This window comes from Psammomys obesus, unplaced genomic scaffold (assembly GCF_907164565.1).
Source record: "Psammomys obesus unplaced genomic scaffold, mPsaObe1.curated_primary_1811, whole genome shotgun sequence".
NCBI classification, from domain to species: Eukaryota; Metazoa; Chordata; class Mammalia; order Rodentia; family Muridae; genus Psammomys; species Psammomys obesus.
The window spans coordinates 5,475,923-5,494,576 of NW_026590062.1; the positions used below are offsets into that span (position 1 = coordinate 5,475,923).

Consider the following 18,654-nt stretch of genomic DNA (forward strand, 5'->3'; position numbering starts at 1 on the left):
GTCCTTGTACAGAGATGCCGGGAAGCTGTGTCTCAGTCCTCCAGGCCACCCCCTTCCATCTGAGTCTTCCCTGACGCGATGGGATCGATCCCCACACAGGTGATTCAGGGTTATCGGCTTTGGGATCAACTGCCCTGGGGTTGAGGGACTCAGCAGGCTCTGATCTACACTGGCGGACACTCGGTGAGCAGCGCCTGCTCTCATGACTTTTGGTAGACTAAGGCTCCGGCTAGAATATGAAATGTTCCTAAGGTTCAGGGTTTGCCTTGGTCCCCAGCTGCCGGTGCCATTTGGGGAGACTGCCCCTCTGGGGTGTGATGACTACCTCAAAGACTTTGGGAGCAGGCCCCATGAGCTGTCACTTGTCTTGGTTCGGCCTGAGTGATTTGCCTTGTGACTGGCTCAGATATAAGTAGGCTGCCTGAGGGCCCTACTGCCATGCGCTCGCCTCCAGGTTGGGCTGAAACCCCTCAAACTCAAGCCATAATAATTTCTTCTTCCCTTACACTGCTTCTTTTTTTTTTTTTTTTTTTTTTGTCTTTTTTGATAATTATTTAATGTGTGGAGGAGGGGGTTGTCGTGCTGCACTTGTGGGGGGCGTCAGAGGACAAACTGCCAGCATCATCAGTTTTCTCCTTCCACCTTGTGGGCTTGAGGCTGGAAACTCAGGTCATCAGACAGAGCAGCGAGTGCCCTGACTTGCTGAGCCCCTTGATGTTACTTCTTGTCAAGCATCCTGTCACAGTGCAAAGAAAAATGATGACTACAACTGACTATAAAGAGGCTGTAATTCCTGGAGAGACAGCTCAGCAGTTAAGAGCACGGGACGCTCTTCCAGAGGACCCAGGTTCAGTTCCCAGCACCCACACAGGGCTTACAACTCTGTTATTCCAGCTCCAGGGGATCTGCTGCCCTCTTCTGAACACACACATACACTCAACAGATACACATATGCTCACAATTAAAAAGTAACAAAATAAGTCTTTAAAATATCCCAATTCCTCCTCACTCCTTATTTTGCATACTGTGGACTTTGACTTTGCTACTTCATCTTTTTAAAAGGTGGAGGCTTTCCCTTACTCCCTGTACCTGTGCTAGTCTCTCCTGGCTTGGAAGAATGCTGAGGACCACTGCACCTCTTGTGAGCCTTTGTCTCAGAAAGCCTTATGTAGAGGCCCTTGTTCTTGGAGTTCTTCCTGGATATAGTGTAAGCAAGCCTGAACCAGCCTGCTGAGAGATACTTCTGTCCTCCTGGTCACTAAGCAACCAGTCAAACCAACGCCTGGCCCTGCCAAGACCAGCCAGCCTCCGGTTTACCCATCAACCGGATGGATACACACGGAAACAGACCCAGCAATCTGTAGGTTTGGGAGAGCAATGAGAGAGAGCATTCTAAGTCGCTCCAGGCTAGCAGTACATTAGTGCCCCGGCTGTTCAACATGGCCAGAACCTTTCACTAGCCAAGGAAAGGAAGTGGCCAACTTTAGTTCGGGACAAGGGTTGGCAAATTACAGCCAATAAGTGGCTGGGACACTTGTTTCCGTAAAGAAAGACTTATTGTAACACAGATGACACAACCCACCTTTGTCGCCTTCCATTTACACTACAGAGTGGTTGCAGGAGAGAACATGTGATTTGCAAAACCAAGACACTTAGTAGGCAGTTCACAGAGCAACCGTAACTGGACGATGGTAACATCTGCTGTCGGCTGACAGTCGTACTGGTGGTCTATCTAATGTACCCGAGCTGGGAGCCAGGGAATTGGGACTGTTGCTGACAGGCCTCTGCCAGGGTGTGGCAAGGTTCACTTTCTCATTTGGCATTAGAGAAAACTGTTTCTGTGCACCACACTTGAGCCTTGTTGTGTTTAAGCCTCATTATTCAGAGCAAATGAAGGAGGAATGTGATCCATTTCTTTCTAGGCATCTCTCCTCACTTTCACATGAATGTGAATATCATGCTTCCGGAGGGCTTATCCATGGCAATGGCAGGGAGATGTGTGAATGCTCCCAAGAGAGGCTGAGAAATCACAAGGCCTGTTGTCCTAAAAGGGATGTTTTAAGGGCGTCTAGCTTAGGCTGCCAGTTGGAATGCTCAGGATGAATAGATCTACCAAGAATCCCAGCTAATGTCACTGAAAGGTAAGGTGGGATTAGCCTTGACTATCGGGAAGGTGGGGGGGAAGTGCTCAGTGTGTGCTGCTGATGACAGCGGTGATGGAAAACAGTGATGGATGATGATGAATGACTGAGAGTGATGATGATGGTGGTGGGGCTGGCAATGGCTGCCTGGACCTTCCACCCATTAAAGAGTTCTTATCAGTAATCTCTAATATCCAGCTCTGTGATCAACTCCTGGGTTAGTCTTTGTGTTACAGGACTCTTGGCTTTCAAAATACGTCATGAATTCTCGAAAGGCAAGGCCTTGGTATATACTTTCTACTTTGTGTGTGTGTGTGTGTGTGTGTGTGTGTGTGTGTGTGTGTGTGAACTTGGGATGTGACATCAGACAGACCTGGCTTAAAGCCTGGGAGGGTGACGTGCTGTGTGCACTCTGTGACCAAGAACAAGCGGGTCCACATCTTTGAGGTTCGGCTGCTTCTTCTGCAGAGAGGGACAAGGAAACAGCGACACAGTAGGGCTCCTGAGGGGCTGAGTGCATGCGGTGTGTCCAGAGTGGCAGTTAATGCTGCAGAGACCATGGGCACGTAACACGCCTACGATGAACCTCAGCGCGGTAAACCCAAAGGCTGAGGTTTTCAACATGAGGCTGGGGTACTGCGTGCGTTTGGGTGTGGGGAGGCCTGTGTTCATGCCTGCAGACATCTGTGCTTGCGGGCTGAGGGTTGCTTTGGACATCTGCTGGGTGGAGGCCCCAGGATGCTCCTTTTAAATATCTGGTGGGACACAGGAGAACCCCTCACAACGAGGAACTCTCAGTCTCCAGGCACTGGCGGTGCTGAGGCTAGAAGCTTTGTCTCTGCCTGAACCTTTTCAGGTGAAAAGCTATGGACTTGTGAGTCTCAGAGCAGACACGAGAGGGACCTGATGCCAAGGTTTCAGAAAGCAGGTGCGCTTTTTGGAAGCATGACTAGCCCCTGGGTACCATGAGCTGAGAGGCCATGCCTGTAGGCATGGGGCCACAGAGACTTTCCTGGAAATAGCTCTCCGAGTCTTGGGCAGGCCATGTCACCTGAGCCTCACCGGAGATGTTTCTGTACAAGCTCTGCATGGAGGGCTCAAGACAGGTGTCATCAAGCTTTGTAAACTGTGTGACACTTGAGTGGCTGGCTTGGTGGGAAAAGGGATGACTCAGGCTCCGGCTGATTTGCCACTGGAGTCTCAACTACCACAACTAACCACCACTCAGGTGCCTATTCTCTGTTACTCTTTGGTGAGCCAGTTTTGCTGGCTCCAGGTTCCTGGTCCCTTTCAAGAGGACAAAGGGGCTTGTCTTTTAAGGGCTTAACTTAAGGGCTCCCGAAGCCTTAGTTCATGGGGTTGGTATTTTAGCTTCCTTCTCATTCCTGAGCCAGTGAGGCTGGTGCTCGGGAGGAGGGACCTGCTTACACGTGAGAGTCAGGCAAGGAGGGAGCCATGATACAGCTGTGGACCGGGCTGAACGGTCGCATGGACTCCAGCTTCTTTATCTTCTCCTCTTCGTAGGTGCTGAGGAAAGAGCAGGGGGAGCAGAGTGAGTCACATTGGAGGCTCATCTACGGCAGAGTGTATCTGGTACTTGTCACTGGGCACCTACACTGTGCCAGCTTGCTGGGTGAGGGGAGGGAGACAGAGACAGAGAGAAACCGTGGGGACTTGCTTTCTGTCTCCGCCTTTCATTTCATCTGGGCTCCCAGGGGGACTGTGTGGCATTTGGGTTAGCCTGTCTGATCCTCCCTCCCCCAGACACACCCGGAGGTGGGCGCTTTACCGAAACTGACGAGCACGCTTTCTGAATGTATTCTGGGAAAGGTATTTTCGAGACCATATTTCAGCTTTTTTTTTTTTCTTTGATCTCACAGAACAAGTTATCTCAGTTAAAGAAAATGGTTTTCTTTCAGATAACTCTGTATTATAGGCATTTCCCCTTATAACTGAATTTAGCCCGCAGGTGTGTTTTAATCAGGCGACTGTGTGTGTGTGTGTGTGTGTGTGTGTGTGTGTGCATGCGCAACTTAACCAACCGTCATGTTTGAAATTTTAGACGTTTCATGTAAATGTTTGGCTCCTAAGACCTTACAAGCGTTGGCCATTCTGGGAGTCACTGCCTGTTTAGCTGGCACCATGCCAGGCTTGGGCACCAGTGGTTCAGCTGAAGGTCTAATTACTTAGGAGCTCCGTCTGTGTGCTTCCCTTACTCAGGGTCCCTGTAAGCTCCTGCTCCTCTCCCTTTTTCTAACGGTTTCGGAGTGTCTTCTATGTGCAGGAGCAGCAGTGAAAGGGGCTGAGCCACCCTGTCCCCCTCTGAGGCTTGGTGTCGGGGGTGGGGTGGGGGGCTAGGCTTGTATAGGGAGAGTACCCGCAGAACTTGACAGCCTAACATTGTCTGTAATCCCCTCCCCTCCCAGAGAGGCGTGACAGTCACAAAGAACAAATGAGAGGTGGGTCGGCATACTCCCCCCACCTCCCCCATCCTTAGATCTTAGATCTTGGCTCCGTGGTGGGTTGACTCAACAGAATTTGCCAGAGGTGGTATCGTGCCAGGATTCAAGAGTGGGTGGTCTGTCCTCTCTGCGTTCTGGGATATTGTGATCATCTACCCTGTGAGGAATCTCTCCACCTGGGAAGAAGGTGCTACAGGGAGAGGCACCGGGCTTGTGTGAGGGGGCTGCCTCTTTTGAGCCACCCTAGCAGCCACTGAGAGAGAGCAGTGACGGTCCTTCCCCTCTGACGGCAGACCTATGAAAGCAGTGTTTGTTGTGCTGAGTTAGTAGGTTTTAGGGTAGGCACTTCACGGCTATAGTAACGGGAACAGAAATTCATACTGAACTGAGGTCTGAAGGGTGAATAGGGTTAGCTAGGCAAACAGAATCGAGGGCAGTCTCCTCTTGGGAGGCAGCAGCAGGGCCTTTGCGGTCAGAGGGGCAGGAGGAGGCTGTGAGCCCAGGCAGAAGCCGAAATCCCTGAGCAGGACTGCCTGGGCCTCTGAGCTCTGCCCAGGCTTCTTTGTCCACTCAGGAATGGGCACCCTTGAGAGGGTTCTGTTGGAAGCAATTTCTCCTGAATAGATCGCCCTGGCTTCCTGTGAGGTCATGCTGGCACACACGTGAGGTGGAGAGCAAGCAAGCACCTTCCTGGGGGAGGGGGGTGGAGTTTGACGACAATCCAGGGGTGAGAGAGCTAATTAAAAGACAGCCCCCAGAACCTGGCTGCCCCAGTTTCCATGGCCATTGACTCCTTATTTGACTCAAGACCTGGAAAACAAACAAACAAGGAAAAAAAAATCTCACTGGCAAACACATTGCTGTGCTCCGTCTTACTGGCCCAACTGTATCTCCTGGAGAATACAGAAATTAACCCAGCCCTCATGTTCCTTAATCTTTGATTAGATGCCTCATCTTGACTCCAATAATAAGACAAATATCACTCCCTCACCACCGTTTTAAGCTGAATCTGCAGCTGAAAAATGAGGTCATTGAGCAGAGAGGGGAGGATGGCTTGCCAGCAAGAGTCTTGTGGGACATGCTTGATTTTCCCTTTTCCTCACCTATTCCGTCAGACTTAAAACTTTCGCCTGAAATCACTTAGATCCTGAGGGGGGGTGTGTGTGTGGTGTTGAAGGGTAAAAATAATCCCTTTTGCTTTTTAAAAGGGAAAGATCAAATACTTGGTTAGAAAGTGTTTATAAAAGAACACTTGCTTTCTGGAGATCTCTGTGTTGGAACCATATTTGTAGAAGGCAGGCTCTTAGATATGAGCTGCCTCTGTGGAAAATAAGATTGTTATGCAAAAACACAAGGAGTTTAGCTAACGGAAGTCCAGAGAGATCAAAATCACTTTGTTTTGCATTATGGTCGATGACAGCCCCTGAGCGTGTCCTGTGAGTTGTGATCTGCACAACTCATCATTTCACATGGCCCCCATAGTAAGCATAGGGGGTTTGGTGCTGTCCACACAGGGGAAGTAAATGGAGGCTCAGGGAGGTACTGCAGCTGTGTAAGTAGACTCTGGACTTGACTCTAAGGCCTAACTGTGCTCCTGCCTGTGACCTGTCTTGCTGTGGACAGTCTCTTAGTGCTAATTTATAAAGAAGGCCCACCCTTGCATTTGATGCTACACTCATGAAGTGGGCAGCCAGTTACTCTAATAATCGGTTTTGTAACAGCTCAGAGACCCTTACCCGATAAGACATAATTGGACCAATGAAAGGAGTGAGAGCGTGCTTACTGAAACTTATTAAGCTTTGAATAAACCAGGTCTTGCATACCCAGACATGGACCGGAGGGGAGGGAAAGGTGTCCTCTGGCTGTGGATTAAAGCCACACCCACAGAAGTAGAATGTTCCACGCAGGCTCTTCAACATTCTCCTCTCCTTATGTGGTGGGGGTTGGGTGGCTTGTTCATTAGACTACGGTTTCTGCAAAGAGGAGCCACAACTTTACCCTTTTTGTCCTAGGGCGAGGCTGCAGCTGATGGAGTCCCAGGCTTGGGAGAGTGGTGGGCTCCGGGTGGAAGGCAGGCAGGCTTTGCACCAGGGTCTTGGGGAGGTCATAGAAAAAGTGAGATCTCCCAGGGTCACTGACCGGCTCTCTCTCTAGCACATACCATTTCAAGGTCTAATGAGGACATTCTGCTGGTTCTGAGCCTGAACATACTATGTCGGCCAGAGACAATGTGTGTAGAGCCAGATGTGAGGAATGGTGTGGCTTAGCTTTTGTGTGGTGAACGGAGAGGGTTCTGAATGTTCACTACTCAGACACACGTGTTTGCGGTGACGGGTCCAGTGATGACCCAGTCTGACCTTGTTGCATGTGTGTAATGAGTTGATGCACTGTGCCCCGAGAACATACAGTCGTCACGTGCCAACTGAATGTTTAAAGGTTTCCCCGTTCTTTAAGAAAGAGACACGCGTGCAGGATGTCAGCACTTTCCGATGAATCCCTTCTGGTGTGTCACTGATGTACCCTTGGCTTCCCAACAACCTATGGCCTTGATCCAGGCTCCACTTTCCAGATGTGGGTGTGTTTGTTTGCTTGGTTGGTTTTCTAGATCTCTGTTTATTCTTTCACCTGAAAGGGGTAGGGGAGTGGAGTTCATCTTTCAATATATCACTGTTAGTTATCAGAGCTGGGCACTGTGGTGCATGCCTGTAATCCCAGCACTCGGGGAGGCAGAGGCAGGTGGATCTCTGTGAGTTCAACAAAGTGAGTTCAGGACAGCCAAGGCTACACAGAGAAACCCTGTCTTGAAAAAAACAAAACAACAACAACAAATCATCTGATTGTTAGAAGTTTGAATGTGAAAGATCCCCACAAGCTTACATGTCTGAACACATGGTCTCCAGTTGGTGGTGCTGTTGGGGAAGGTTGCTGAAGGAGGTGAAGCCTTGCTGAAGAAAGTGGGGCTTTGTAGGTGGGCCTCAAACCTTTACAGACCTGTTCCATTTCCTGATCACACGCTACTTTCTGAGTGTAGGTGCTGTGTGATACTGATGGGTTGCTAGGGTGAGATTTGCTAAGTGGTTAGAGCTGCAGCTGGTTTCTATTGCATGCCTTCCCCCTCTGCTTTAGCCATCTCTTCGTCCTCGGTATGTTCTGTGCTCTGTCTTCACATACTAAGTTTCCCGGGACCTTGTCTGTGATGACTGTTGAAGGTCGTACGTTTTGGTACAACTGAGTTTGCAAGTGAGGACACTTCTAACTAATGATGTTAGGGAAACCAATGGGCCTCTCTTAGTCTTTGGTTTTACATCTCTCAAGTGCAGCCAATAAATTCCTGTTTTTGCAGGAATGCCACAGAGTAAACACTTATCACGACTGCTGTATTTGGTGCTATGGTTCCTCTTGGTATTTTAGCTATGGGAGCACCTCATGGCAGGCCAAGCTGTGGACGGTCCTTTCCCAGCTGCGAGAAGGGCTTCCTGAAAAGGAAGTGCCTTTACTCAGAAGACGGCCTTTTCTGCACTTCGTGCAGCAGCCACTGGCTACAGCTAGAGGTGCACAGCAGAGATGCTGGCATGGGATACAGCGAGTTAGTGCAGCCACGGATCATGAGGACCTGGAGAATAACGTACAGCGTGTGGTTGGCTGAAAGCTAGGGAGTACCAGGAGAAGACAGCACTGAAGATGGCCGTGGAGTATTGAGTCAAACCGCTTGGAAGAGGATGTGGGGAAGAATCAGGGCAGGAAAAGAGATGGAAAGGATGGGGAGAGAGGTGCATATGGGAACCAGCAAGATTTCCTTCGTGTCTCTCTCTCGGTATCATCAGACAGGAAGGTGGAATGTGCAACAGAAAAATTCTCCACTTAAGGTCAGAGAGTGGTGAGGACCAGGCAGGTTGGGCCAGGCTGAAGATGGTATTGCGGGCCAGCCTAGGGAAGGGGAGCTGCCCTGAGCTAGCCCCCACCATTCAGTGTCTCCCGGGGGCCCACTCACGCTATTACGGAGTCCCGGTAGTGGGTGTCTGGGACCTTCTGGGCTGGCTGAAACTTTTCTAATTCTTCTTCCAGTAGCTTCTGGAGTTGCTGCTGCTTCTTTTTCATGGCAGTTTCTTCTCGAAGTATGTTAAAATATCCACGGCCTACTTTTACACACCGGATCAGGAATCTGAAGAAAAAAAGAAGGGTAGGGAGATGGGCAGGAGAAAGAGGCAGATGGATATAAAGTTAGAGGGAAAGAGATGAGGGAGAATGATGGGTAAATAGGTGGACAGACAGACGAAGAGGCATAGGAGAGAGAAAGGGAGGGAGAGGAGAAATATTAGAGAAATGTATTAGGACAATATCCTTCGTCTTTGGATCAACCATCTCTGAGGGCACCCCCATGCCCACAGACATGTCCTCCACTGGCTACTGTTTTGAGTGTTTGGCTCCAGCTGGTGGTGGGACTTTGGGAGGCTTCGGGACTTTGGGATGTGGAAATAGCTGGCATGAGGGAGGACCTTTGCCTCTGGGTGGCAGACAGAGGCAGGCAGATCCCTGCTGCTCACTGGTCAGCCCATCAAGCTGCAGTGAGAGACCCTTCCTCAAAAAACAAAGACGAAGAATGATCAAGGTCATCCTCAGCCTTCCATATGGATGAAACTGACAGGCATACACACCAGCATGCAACTGTGCATACCCCTACAGTAACAATTAGACACACACACACACACACACACACACACACACACACACACACTTCACAGCTGACAGGATTAGAAATTTTCATGCACAGGAAGAGGACTTGTTTATGGCCTTTGATGGTAGAGCAGGTAGCACACAGGGTCTGGGGTCTGGCAAAGGCTTCCTTCCCTCTTTTCCATTTGCACACACACATGGGTGAGCTTGGCTCAGACATCTAAGTTGTCATGTATAGGCGACTGCAGTCCAGTGTGGCCTGTGTTGGGACTTGACTTTTCCTTCTGTGCCAACTCAGCCACGCCCCTTGATCAGCCTTGATGCTGCCTTGCTGAGCAGAGAGAGAGAGAGCCTGTGTCCTTGCAGTCACACCTCTTTTCTCTTACGCATTTTACTCAGAGGGAGGATTTGATAGCCGGGAGCTGCAGAGGAGGCCACAATGCGTGAGTGTGTGCACGTGTTTGTCCACCTGATCAGCTGAGCTCTTGTCAGGCAACACAGTACACTACCCACATGCTTCCTAGATATACATTTTTGGGTTTGAAACGTAATTGTATTTGTTCTTCAAATTCTTGATAAGCAACCTATGTGTGATGACTACTGGGAATATGGCAGTGGAGATGACACTAGGGTCTTAGGTGCTCAAAGGACTATTAAGAGAGAGATGGGGGGAGAGGGAGAGAAGGTCAGCAGTAAAAGTGTGTGAGGGAGGGAAGATTCTGGGGTTTTGGGGACAGAGCACCTAATTCAGGCTAGAGGGTATTCTGAAACCTTTTTTTTTTTTTTTTTTTTTTTTTTTTTTTTTTTTTTTTTTTTTTTTAGGGGAAAGTGATATTTGATTCCCTTTTTTGAAGTGGCCATTTTCTCTTTTGGTTTCTCACTGTCCAGGGCAGACTGCTCCTGAACTCAAAATTCTCTTGCCTCTGCATTCTGGGCTTACAGGAGTGCACTACCATGCCCTGGGATGTTTAATTTTGGATGGAAATCTCAGGCATTGTGTTACTTTTTGCCGTGACAAAGTACTGGGCAGAAGCTATTTAAGAAAAGCAGGGCTTACTCCGTTCTACAGTTCCAGGGCATGAGGGTGGGGAAAAGCATACCGGTGGGAGCAGGAGGCCAGCTGGTTACACTGCATCAGAAAGCAGAGCAAGAAGCGGGGCTGGGCTTTTAAACCTCGAGGCCCGCCCCATGACTCACTTCCTCTAGTGAGGCTCCACCTCCTACAAGTTCTGCAGTAGCAGATGTCAAAGTGTTCAGATACTGGAGCCTGTATTTCCCACAGTAACCACTAGGGATCGCTACCACGACCAGATGCCAGCATGGCTAAGCTGTTCTCTATAGATTTTCTGAGGAGGGTTAAGGTGCTACTGGGGGCATTTTCATTTCAATAGGGGACTCTTGTAACCATCCACTGGTGAAATGTTACTGACTACTAGGCTATTTGTGGGATGGGAGCTATGGGAGCTATGAGTGGCTTTAAAGCCACTCACCAGGGGCCTTGCACTCAGGGTTCCACAGGGTGTAAAGCTCCTCTAGATGGTGTCAAAGAGGGAGGCAACCAAGAGGGAGCACAAGCAGAGGCTGTCACACGTTGCAGAGGGTCCTCTGCCAGACACAACTTCCTCACTGGCGCATGGGGCGGCATTTGCATTTTCAAGCCCTCAGCATAGGAGTCTGGGAGCCATTGTAAGCGTGGAAGGATGGCCTGCTGTGCCAGTGGGAGGGCTCCTAATGGCTCAGCGGTGACAGGGCAGAGGGCGGGACAGGATAAAGTGGGATTTTTGCTTTGGGGGGTGTTATGTGTGTGCATGTGTGCGTGTGATTGTATGTGCCTGTGTATGCATGTGTGTGTGTGTGTGTGTGTGTGTATGTGTGTTCAGTGCCTATGTGCAGAGGCCAGAGGAACGAGCCAGGTGACCTGCTCTCTCACTTCACATCTTGTTTCCTTGGCATGGATTCTCTCACCCATCCTGGTGCTAGGCAGGGAACCAGGAAGCCCCATCGATCCTCCTGTCTCCACCCATGCATGACAGTGCTGGCTCGAAGACGGGAGACTCCCCTGGCTTCTCACGTGGACCACAGGATTTTAAGTCAGACCCTCACACTTGGGCAGCAAGCTGTCTAACCTGCTGAGCTGTCTCCCTGTCAGCAGGGTGGGTTTCAAAATACCATTTACTTTTTTATTTTTAATTGATGTGACGATTTCACATGATTTGGGGGTTCAGTGTGGTCTCTCCACACAAGTAAATGGGTAATGACCACTTAGGGTGAGCAGCATGACCCTCACCCCAGATACTGGTTAGTTTTTGTGTTGGGAGCACAACTCCAACTCCCTTCTAGTAGCTGTTCTCAAGTATTCGGTTAATGGTTGTCAGTCGACTTCAACCTTCAGTGCTAAAGACACCCGAAGCCCCACTGAGCCCTGGAGCCCATTAGCCACCCTTCCTCCATCTTCCTCTCTCCTGGCCTGCCTCTGGGAACCACTATATATTCTGCTCCCTAGTCTCTGCCAGCGGCACTTTTAGCTTCCATGTGTTCCGGGCCATGCCACGCTTGCTGTTCTGTGCTTGATCCACTTCCCCCAAGGAGATCCCCTCTAGCCTCCCTGGGTAATTATAGACAGTAAGTGGGATGTGAGCAGGCGAGCTCCTGTCCCTACGACGTCCCTGCGACCACAGATTACAACCAGAAGCCATGAGCTGAAATCAGTCCTTTCTCCCTTAAGTTGCTCTGGTCAGAATGCTTCATCAGCAACGGGGAAAGGCAGCAAGAGCCACACATATACAAGTTACTTTGACAGTTTTCTCACAGTGTGACTTGGGCTGGCCCCCCCAACTTGGGATCCTACTATATCCCAAGTGCTAGGATTGCAGGCTTGGCCACCATAGCTGGCTAATGAGGCAGGAGCGCCTCATCCTCAAATACGACAGGCATATTTTGTGCTTGCCCCAAAGGGCTGTTGGGAGGATTCAGCGAGCCTTGACCTCAGTCATGGGAAGCTTTGCTTATTACGGTCAACCTGCTTGGTGGCCCAGAGGGGCCAGTGTGATTTGTGGGAGAGAAAACTGAGGGAGAAGGTTGGAAGTCTGAGGAGCATCATGGCAGCTGAAAACCAGAAGAGAAGGCATTAGAAATGTTAGAAAACCCAGGCCTTTAAAGTAACCAGGCCCTGAGCAGACAGGGCTGCCAGCAGCGTTGGACTGATACCAACCCCATCTGCCTCCTCACTATCAAGGTCGCACATGTCCCTACCCAGCGCCTGTGGCCCATTCCTCAATCCAAAGTCATTCTCCTACAACTGTCATGTCACAGGTCTAACACACACACACACACACACACACACACACACACACACGCAAGCACGCACTAAACCTGCTCCCTCAGGGGCAGCACCTCTCCTTCTTCTAGGAGCATTGAAGAGACACCTGCTTTGTCTTGTGTCTGAAATTCTCTACTGCCGACCTCTTCTGCAGCCAGCTCTACTGAAAGACCTCTTGCCTAAAGGATGACCTGACTCAATATCAGAGCCACCCCCGCCTCCGTGTGTGTGTGTGTGTGTGTGTGTGTGTGTGTCTCAGTCTCACGCTAACACCTAGCTGGTGGGCGTTGGCTAGGAATGGGTCTTTGAAGGTTAAACACAGCCTCATTTTCTGGTCTGCCTAGATGGGAACAGCCTCTTCCACGCATTCCCACTTCCAGGATCCACCAAGCCCTCCCTGCCACAATGGACCAGAACCTCCTGAGACAGCACACTGTGTTAAAGCGTTCTTCCATTGTCACGTGATCTCTCTGTCAGGCATCTAGTCACGGCAACACATCAGTAACGCTTGAATTTCAGACCCATCCGTGGGTGAGCATCGAGCGCATTGCAGTTCCAGGAGCCCCGGGCTAGCTTCTTACAGAACTTCCCCAAAGACAGTGGTCTGACCCACAGCTGCTCTCCTCACTCAAGTTCAAAAAGTCAGATTCCGATACGTGCCAGCCATCAGGTCATCTTTCCAGGTACCTGTGTCGGACGAGCGCACCCTATGAGGGCAACCTGTGTGGAATAAGCCTCCTGTGGCCTGGGTCAGCCCTGCCCCCGGAACGCTGAGTTTCTCCGGCAGTCCTCTGGTTCCGGTTCCTGCCGGGGGATGTTTTTGCTACCGTAAATTAACTACAGTCCTCATCCTGCAGTTAACTCTCTAGCTGCTTAGAGACTCGCACCCTTTCATCGGCGTCTCTGCGTTTCCTCTCCCTCCTTGCTCCTCATGACACCCCCAACAATCAACTCCCATTCCCCTTTAGATTTTGCACGGAGAATGCATGGTGTGATACGTTTTCAATTTGTGTGTCTGACTTCAGTCACTTCACACCAAACGCCTTCCGGGACTGAAAGAAACCAGAACTGGGCAGGCCCCAACAGACTCCTTACAAAGGCTGGAGAGCCGAAGGGCGGCATGTGTGGCCAGCCTCTGTTAAGGGGGGAGGCGGGTTAGCTGCTGAGGACTCAGAGCCCAGATGTACCTCAGAAGGAAGAAAATGCCCCAGCTTCTCGTGGTGCTAGGGTTCATCATCTGGCCAGTCTTCACTCATGCTTCCTCCCTGCCTACAAGAAACACGGAGCTATAAAGACGAGAGTGCTTCGATTGGGAAGGCCGAATGACATTGAGATGGACAAACACTCCTGCCAATTGGATTTCAGGGGTGTCCTGCCCTTGCAGTGGGTTATTGCCTATGTGGGAAATTTTACTGTTTTCAAATATACCAGATAAATCCGTGTATTGCCAGTGGGTGGAGGCTGGGCGTTTAGAGAACCCGCATCACCTGGCTGGCTTGCACCTTGCTCCGTCAGCTCACAGAGACGGACTGATTTCTCAGGAGGGCGGGGCAAGCATGATGGAGAGTGGAAAGGATCTAGAGCACATCCTTCAGTTCTTAACTGTCCAGGCAAGCTGGGTGGGGCGAACTAACAATGTGGCCGTGGCTCGGATACGTCGAAGCGTATATTTTGAATTTAAATTCCCCACGTTAGAATGTCCTGTTTATACAATAACTTAATCTATCTAGTCTGGCTGCCAAATTGACAAGAAGGTGAGAATCATTCATTAAAATGCAAATGCAACTGAGATGGAATTTGGGATATATTTATTACAGTAATTGAACCTCACTCAACTGTAATCACAACAGAGTTTGAACTGCCTTTCAGACAAAGGGACAGTGTGTATTAAGGTCCTCCCAAGTTAGCATCTTTGTCAGTGCACAGATTGAAGCTCTCTCCTGAGGCCTAATGACTTGCAAGGGAGGATTCCCCTCTTCTTGCTAGGACAAGATTGCCCAGACAAAGGCAAACTACATATACAACGGGGCGCTCTGGCAGCATATTGTGTGAACAGCAAATAAGTTAAAAACAGATCTGCTTGCTTATTGCAACCCACGACTTATTAAATCAAAGCACAACTTGTCCCTGGGTCATTTGCTGATTGTCACACCCAACCACGGGGTCGGGGTTGAGGGGATTTCCCAGACTCAGGACTTGGCCTCTCAGATCCCACAATCAAGATGGAACTATTCTTCCTGAATGACTCTGAATGATGGGCAGGACCCTTTGACCCTCAGTGAGACAGAGAACGGCAGGAAGGCTGATTCTCATGAGGGACAGGTCATGGGGCGTCAGGGTTGTTGTTCTCCTGGAAGTGCCTGTGCCCGTTCTTAGGCATCGGCAAGCCTGCCGCCTGGTTGGCAGGGGCGGTGGGGGCAGGCAGCCTGTGGCATTCTTGGAGATCTGACTCAGGTGAAGCTGGGAGTCTCAACTTTGCCACAGAAAAGAATTTCAGTGCAGAAGAAAAGCTGGAGTTTATTTTTAAAAGGTCTTGGTATAGAGTTAACAGTAGTAGAGAGGGACAGAGGGAGGGAGGCAGGTACAGACAGACAGACATACACACAGAGAGACAGAGACAAACAGACAGATGCACACGGGGTGGGGGTAAAAGTACAGGAAACACCCAAGTGTAGTTGTGAGCCTCTCTAGAGAGAGCCATCGTGACAATATTGGCCACATAAAGGATTTTGATGGCGTCTGAGTTACGGTTTAAAGGGTCTCTAAGGAACTTTTTCCTTCTCTTGTAGGTTGCGTCACTGGGTAGACCTTCGGGCTGATCCAATAGAAACAGTCAGAGGGGTCAAAGGAGTCTTCACTACACTCTGTCCCAAGGTGACATGGGTACATCAGAGCGGCAGGTACAGCAAGGCCGGGAAGCTTTTCCACACTCCTGAGACACTGATGACACGTTCTTAGCTTTACAGCTGCTGGAAGCTAGTGGTCGGTTAAGTTAACAGACTCTAAAAAGCTCTCATCTTTTAGTCATGAGATGTTAGCAAGGGATGTCTGTTCTGCTGGGCTAGGACTCTGTGAGATACGGTAAATTAGCCTCTGAACCCCCAATATTCCAACCTTCCCACAGTGCTGACGTTCTAACTGGCCCATCAGTCTCTGCAGACCCAGCTTCTTTGCAGGGGTTTGTGTTCGCTGCTGACTATAAGGGAGTCCTCAGTCTTGTCTGTGAAATCCTTAGGAAGCTTCGATTTACAGCTTGACAAGAAAGAAGGTTAAAAATTTAAAGCTCACATATGCTGAGGCTTAAGCATAGCTGTTTGGAGGTTCTTGTTTGAAACACCTTGTGCTGGCTGGTTTTGTGTCAACTTGACACGAACTGGAGTCGTCAGAGAGGAAGGAGCCTCAGTTGAGGAAATGCCTCCTTGAGGTCCAGCTGTAAGGCATTTTCTCAGTTAAGTGTTCAATGGGGGAGGACCCAGCTCATGGTGGGTGGGCCCATCCCTGGGCTGGTAGTCCTGGGTTCTATAAAAAAAAAAAAACAGCTGAGCAAGCCATGGGGAGAAAACCATAAGCAGCAACCCTGCACAGCCTCTGCACCATGGCCTCGCCTCCAGGTTCCTGCCCTGCTTGAGTCCCTGTCCTGACTTCCTTCAGTGATGGACTATGGTGTGGAAGTGTGAGCCGAATAAACCCTTTCCTTTCCATCTTGCTTCTTGGCGTTTTCTCACAGCAGTGGAAACCCTAAGACAAATCGGTTCCAGTTTAGTGGAGTTATTGCTGTGACAGACCTGACCATGCTTTTGGGAGGACCGTGGAAGAAGTTTGGAACGCTGGACTAGAAAAGCCATGAAGGGTTAAGAGCTCTGTGAGCTGTTCTGTAGGAGCTTGGGAGATAAGAATGGTGAGGGCAGTACCGAGGATGGGAGCCTGGCTTGTGAAGTTTCACAGGGAACTTTAAAGACTCTCTTGGGGTCATTTGTTATTCGAATTAAGATTCTCTGTTTCTGTTTGGTTGGGGCTGAAGAATCAGCTGTGATTAACAAGATTTCAGAGCTACCGAAGGGAAACTTGGCTTTGCTGGGACACTTGATGCTGGTCAGCTGGAGCTAAGCAATCAGAGGTGATTAAGAAGAGACCAGCATGGCTGAGGTGAAGTCTTCTGGGGAGTGTTTCCTGAGAGCCCAGAGAAACTGAACCAGAGGTGGCTGAGGCTGTACTTCGTGCTGACAATGAGACTTGGTAATGTGTAGGAGTCACCCAGGTGGTGCTGGTTTTGAAGGAGCCATGGAGAGCAGCTGAAGCTTGGCACTGGGAGAGGCCAAGGAGAGGCCATTGGTTGGAGTATCAGTCTCAGGAAAGACCCCTGTACCCAGATATTTTGGTTCTGTTGCTCTCCTGTCCTCTCCAGGTCTTACTATCTCCCCCTTTCCTAATATTCCCTGCACTCTGCCCCAAGTTTGTTATGAGTCTCAGTATCTGCTTTGAGAATAAGGTTTTAATGCACTAGAATTGTGAAAACTGAGGAACTTTTAAAGTGATTTATGTTTTTAAAATGAGATCTCGGGGATGCATAAGGAAGGAAGGTTGTGGCTTAATGGTGATGTGTTTATGTCAAGTTGACAAGGGGTCAGTTTGTACTGGCTGGTTTGTGTGTCAACTTGACACAAGCTACAGTTATCAGAGAGGAAGGAGCTCAGCTGAGGAAATGCCTCCATGAGATCCAGTTGTAATTCTCTCAATTAGTGATCAATGCTGTGTGTGTGTCAGCTCATGGTGGATGGGGCCATCCCTGGGGTGGTGGTCCTGGGTTCTATAAGAAAGCAGGCTGATCAAGCCAGGGGAAGCAAGCCAGTAAGCAGCACCCCTCCATGGCCTCTGCATCAGCTCCTGCCTCCAGGTTCCTGCCCTGCTTGAGTTCCTGCCCTGCCCTCCTTCAGTGATGATTACAGTGATGTGAAAGTGTAAACCACATAAACCCCAACTTGCTTTTTGGTCATGGTGTTTCCTCAAAGCAACAGAAACCCTAAGGCATTCCTCTATTTCAAAAAAAGGGTCGAGCCCTCTCTGCAGGCAGTCTTCGCAGAAAATTTTGTAAGTTGTGTCAAAATTCCTGTCAGCTGGTGAGTCACTTCAGCTAGACTGGAGGGTGAGGGATTCATCTCCTCCCCATGTCCCCTTAGTTCCTGGCTTTTTATCTTCCTCGGAGGATATGTGTCCTGTTCAGCTCTGCCCTCTCCCTAGAGCAGATAAATCCATGTCTCCATGACTTTATAAGCAGTCCCCAGCTACTAGTGATAGCAGTTCTAATGAGCCTGACACCACTGCTTGTTTCCTGTGGATGCCATTCAGCCCGGTACCTTCTTTTGAAGTCTCATTTGCTCAGACGTCTAAAACACTCGTTCTCTTCCCATCATGTTCTCCGTGGGCCTTCAGGACATTTCTTTTTACTTTATTTTCCTTTTCCTTTTGAGACACAGTGTCACTAAGTAGCTTAGGCTGACTTTGAACTCACAGATCTTCTGCCTCAGCCACCCAAGTGCTGGGTGGGAGTCTAGGTGTGTGCCACATGACAGGCCCGGGCCCAGCTACCATGACCAGCAAGCTCCAGTTTTCCCAGTGGCTGCCTGCTGTTCAGGTGATGTCAGCACCCTTTCCTCCTTTCAGGCATCTGTGGGGTACTTAGCCTCTAACCAGATACCCAAGCTCTCCGGGGCATCTTGGTCTCCAAGGGAACTGGATATGCTCTCTCTCCTTGCTCTCTGTAGCAGCATCTTCATCTTCACTTGGCTGAGTTCTGTTCGTCTTTCCTGGCTTAGCGGCTCAGCACTGTCCTCCCTTCCCCACTTGTCAACTCCATGCTGCGTGAACAGCACGTCCAGGCCCCCATTCTCCCATGTCCTCCACGGTCAGCACATAGGATGCTGATGGCCTGCTTACTGGTCCTTCCAGGATGCAGGGTCACTTGGTTTTATTTTTAATTAAAAGGTTTAAAACGTTTATGTGTATAGGTGTTTTACCTGCATGTATGTGTGTGTGTGTGTGTGTGTGTGTGTGTGTGTGT

General features: G+C 49.8%; 1 protein-coding gene across 3 annotated transcripts in view; it reads right to left on the reverse strand.

Moving 5' to 3' along the window:
• The window catches only part of Ccdc60 (coiled-coil domain containing 60), an 83,472-nt gene that overhangs the window by 41,700 nt on the left and 23,118 nt on the right, over positions 1 to 18,654 (reverse strand). For all 3 annotated transcript variants that reach the window (XM_055605719.1, XM_055605718.1, XM_055605717.1), the window contains exons 2-3: positions 8,595 to 8,765; positions 3,570 to 3,668 (exon numbers count right to left, since the gene is read on the reverse strand). In XM_055605719.1, coding sequence (XP_055461694.1) covers positions 3,570 to 3,668; positions 8,595 to 8,765 — 270 coding nt within the window. The remainder of the gene's footprint in view (positions 1 to 3,569; positions 3,669 to 8,594; positions 8,766 to 18,654) is intronic.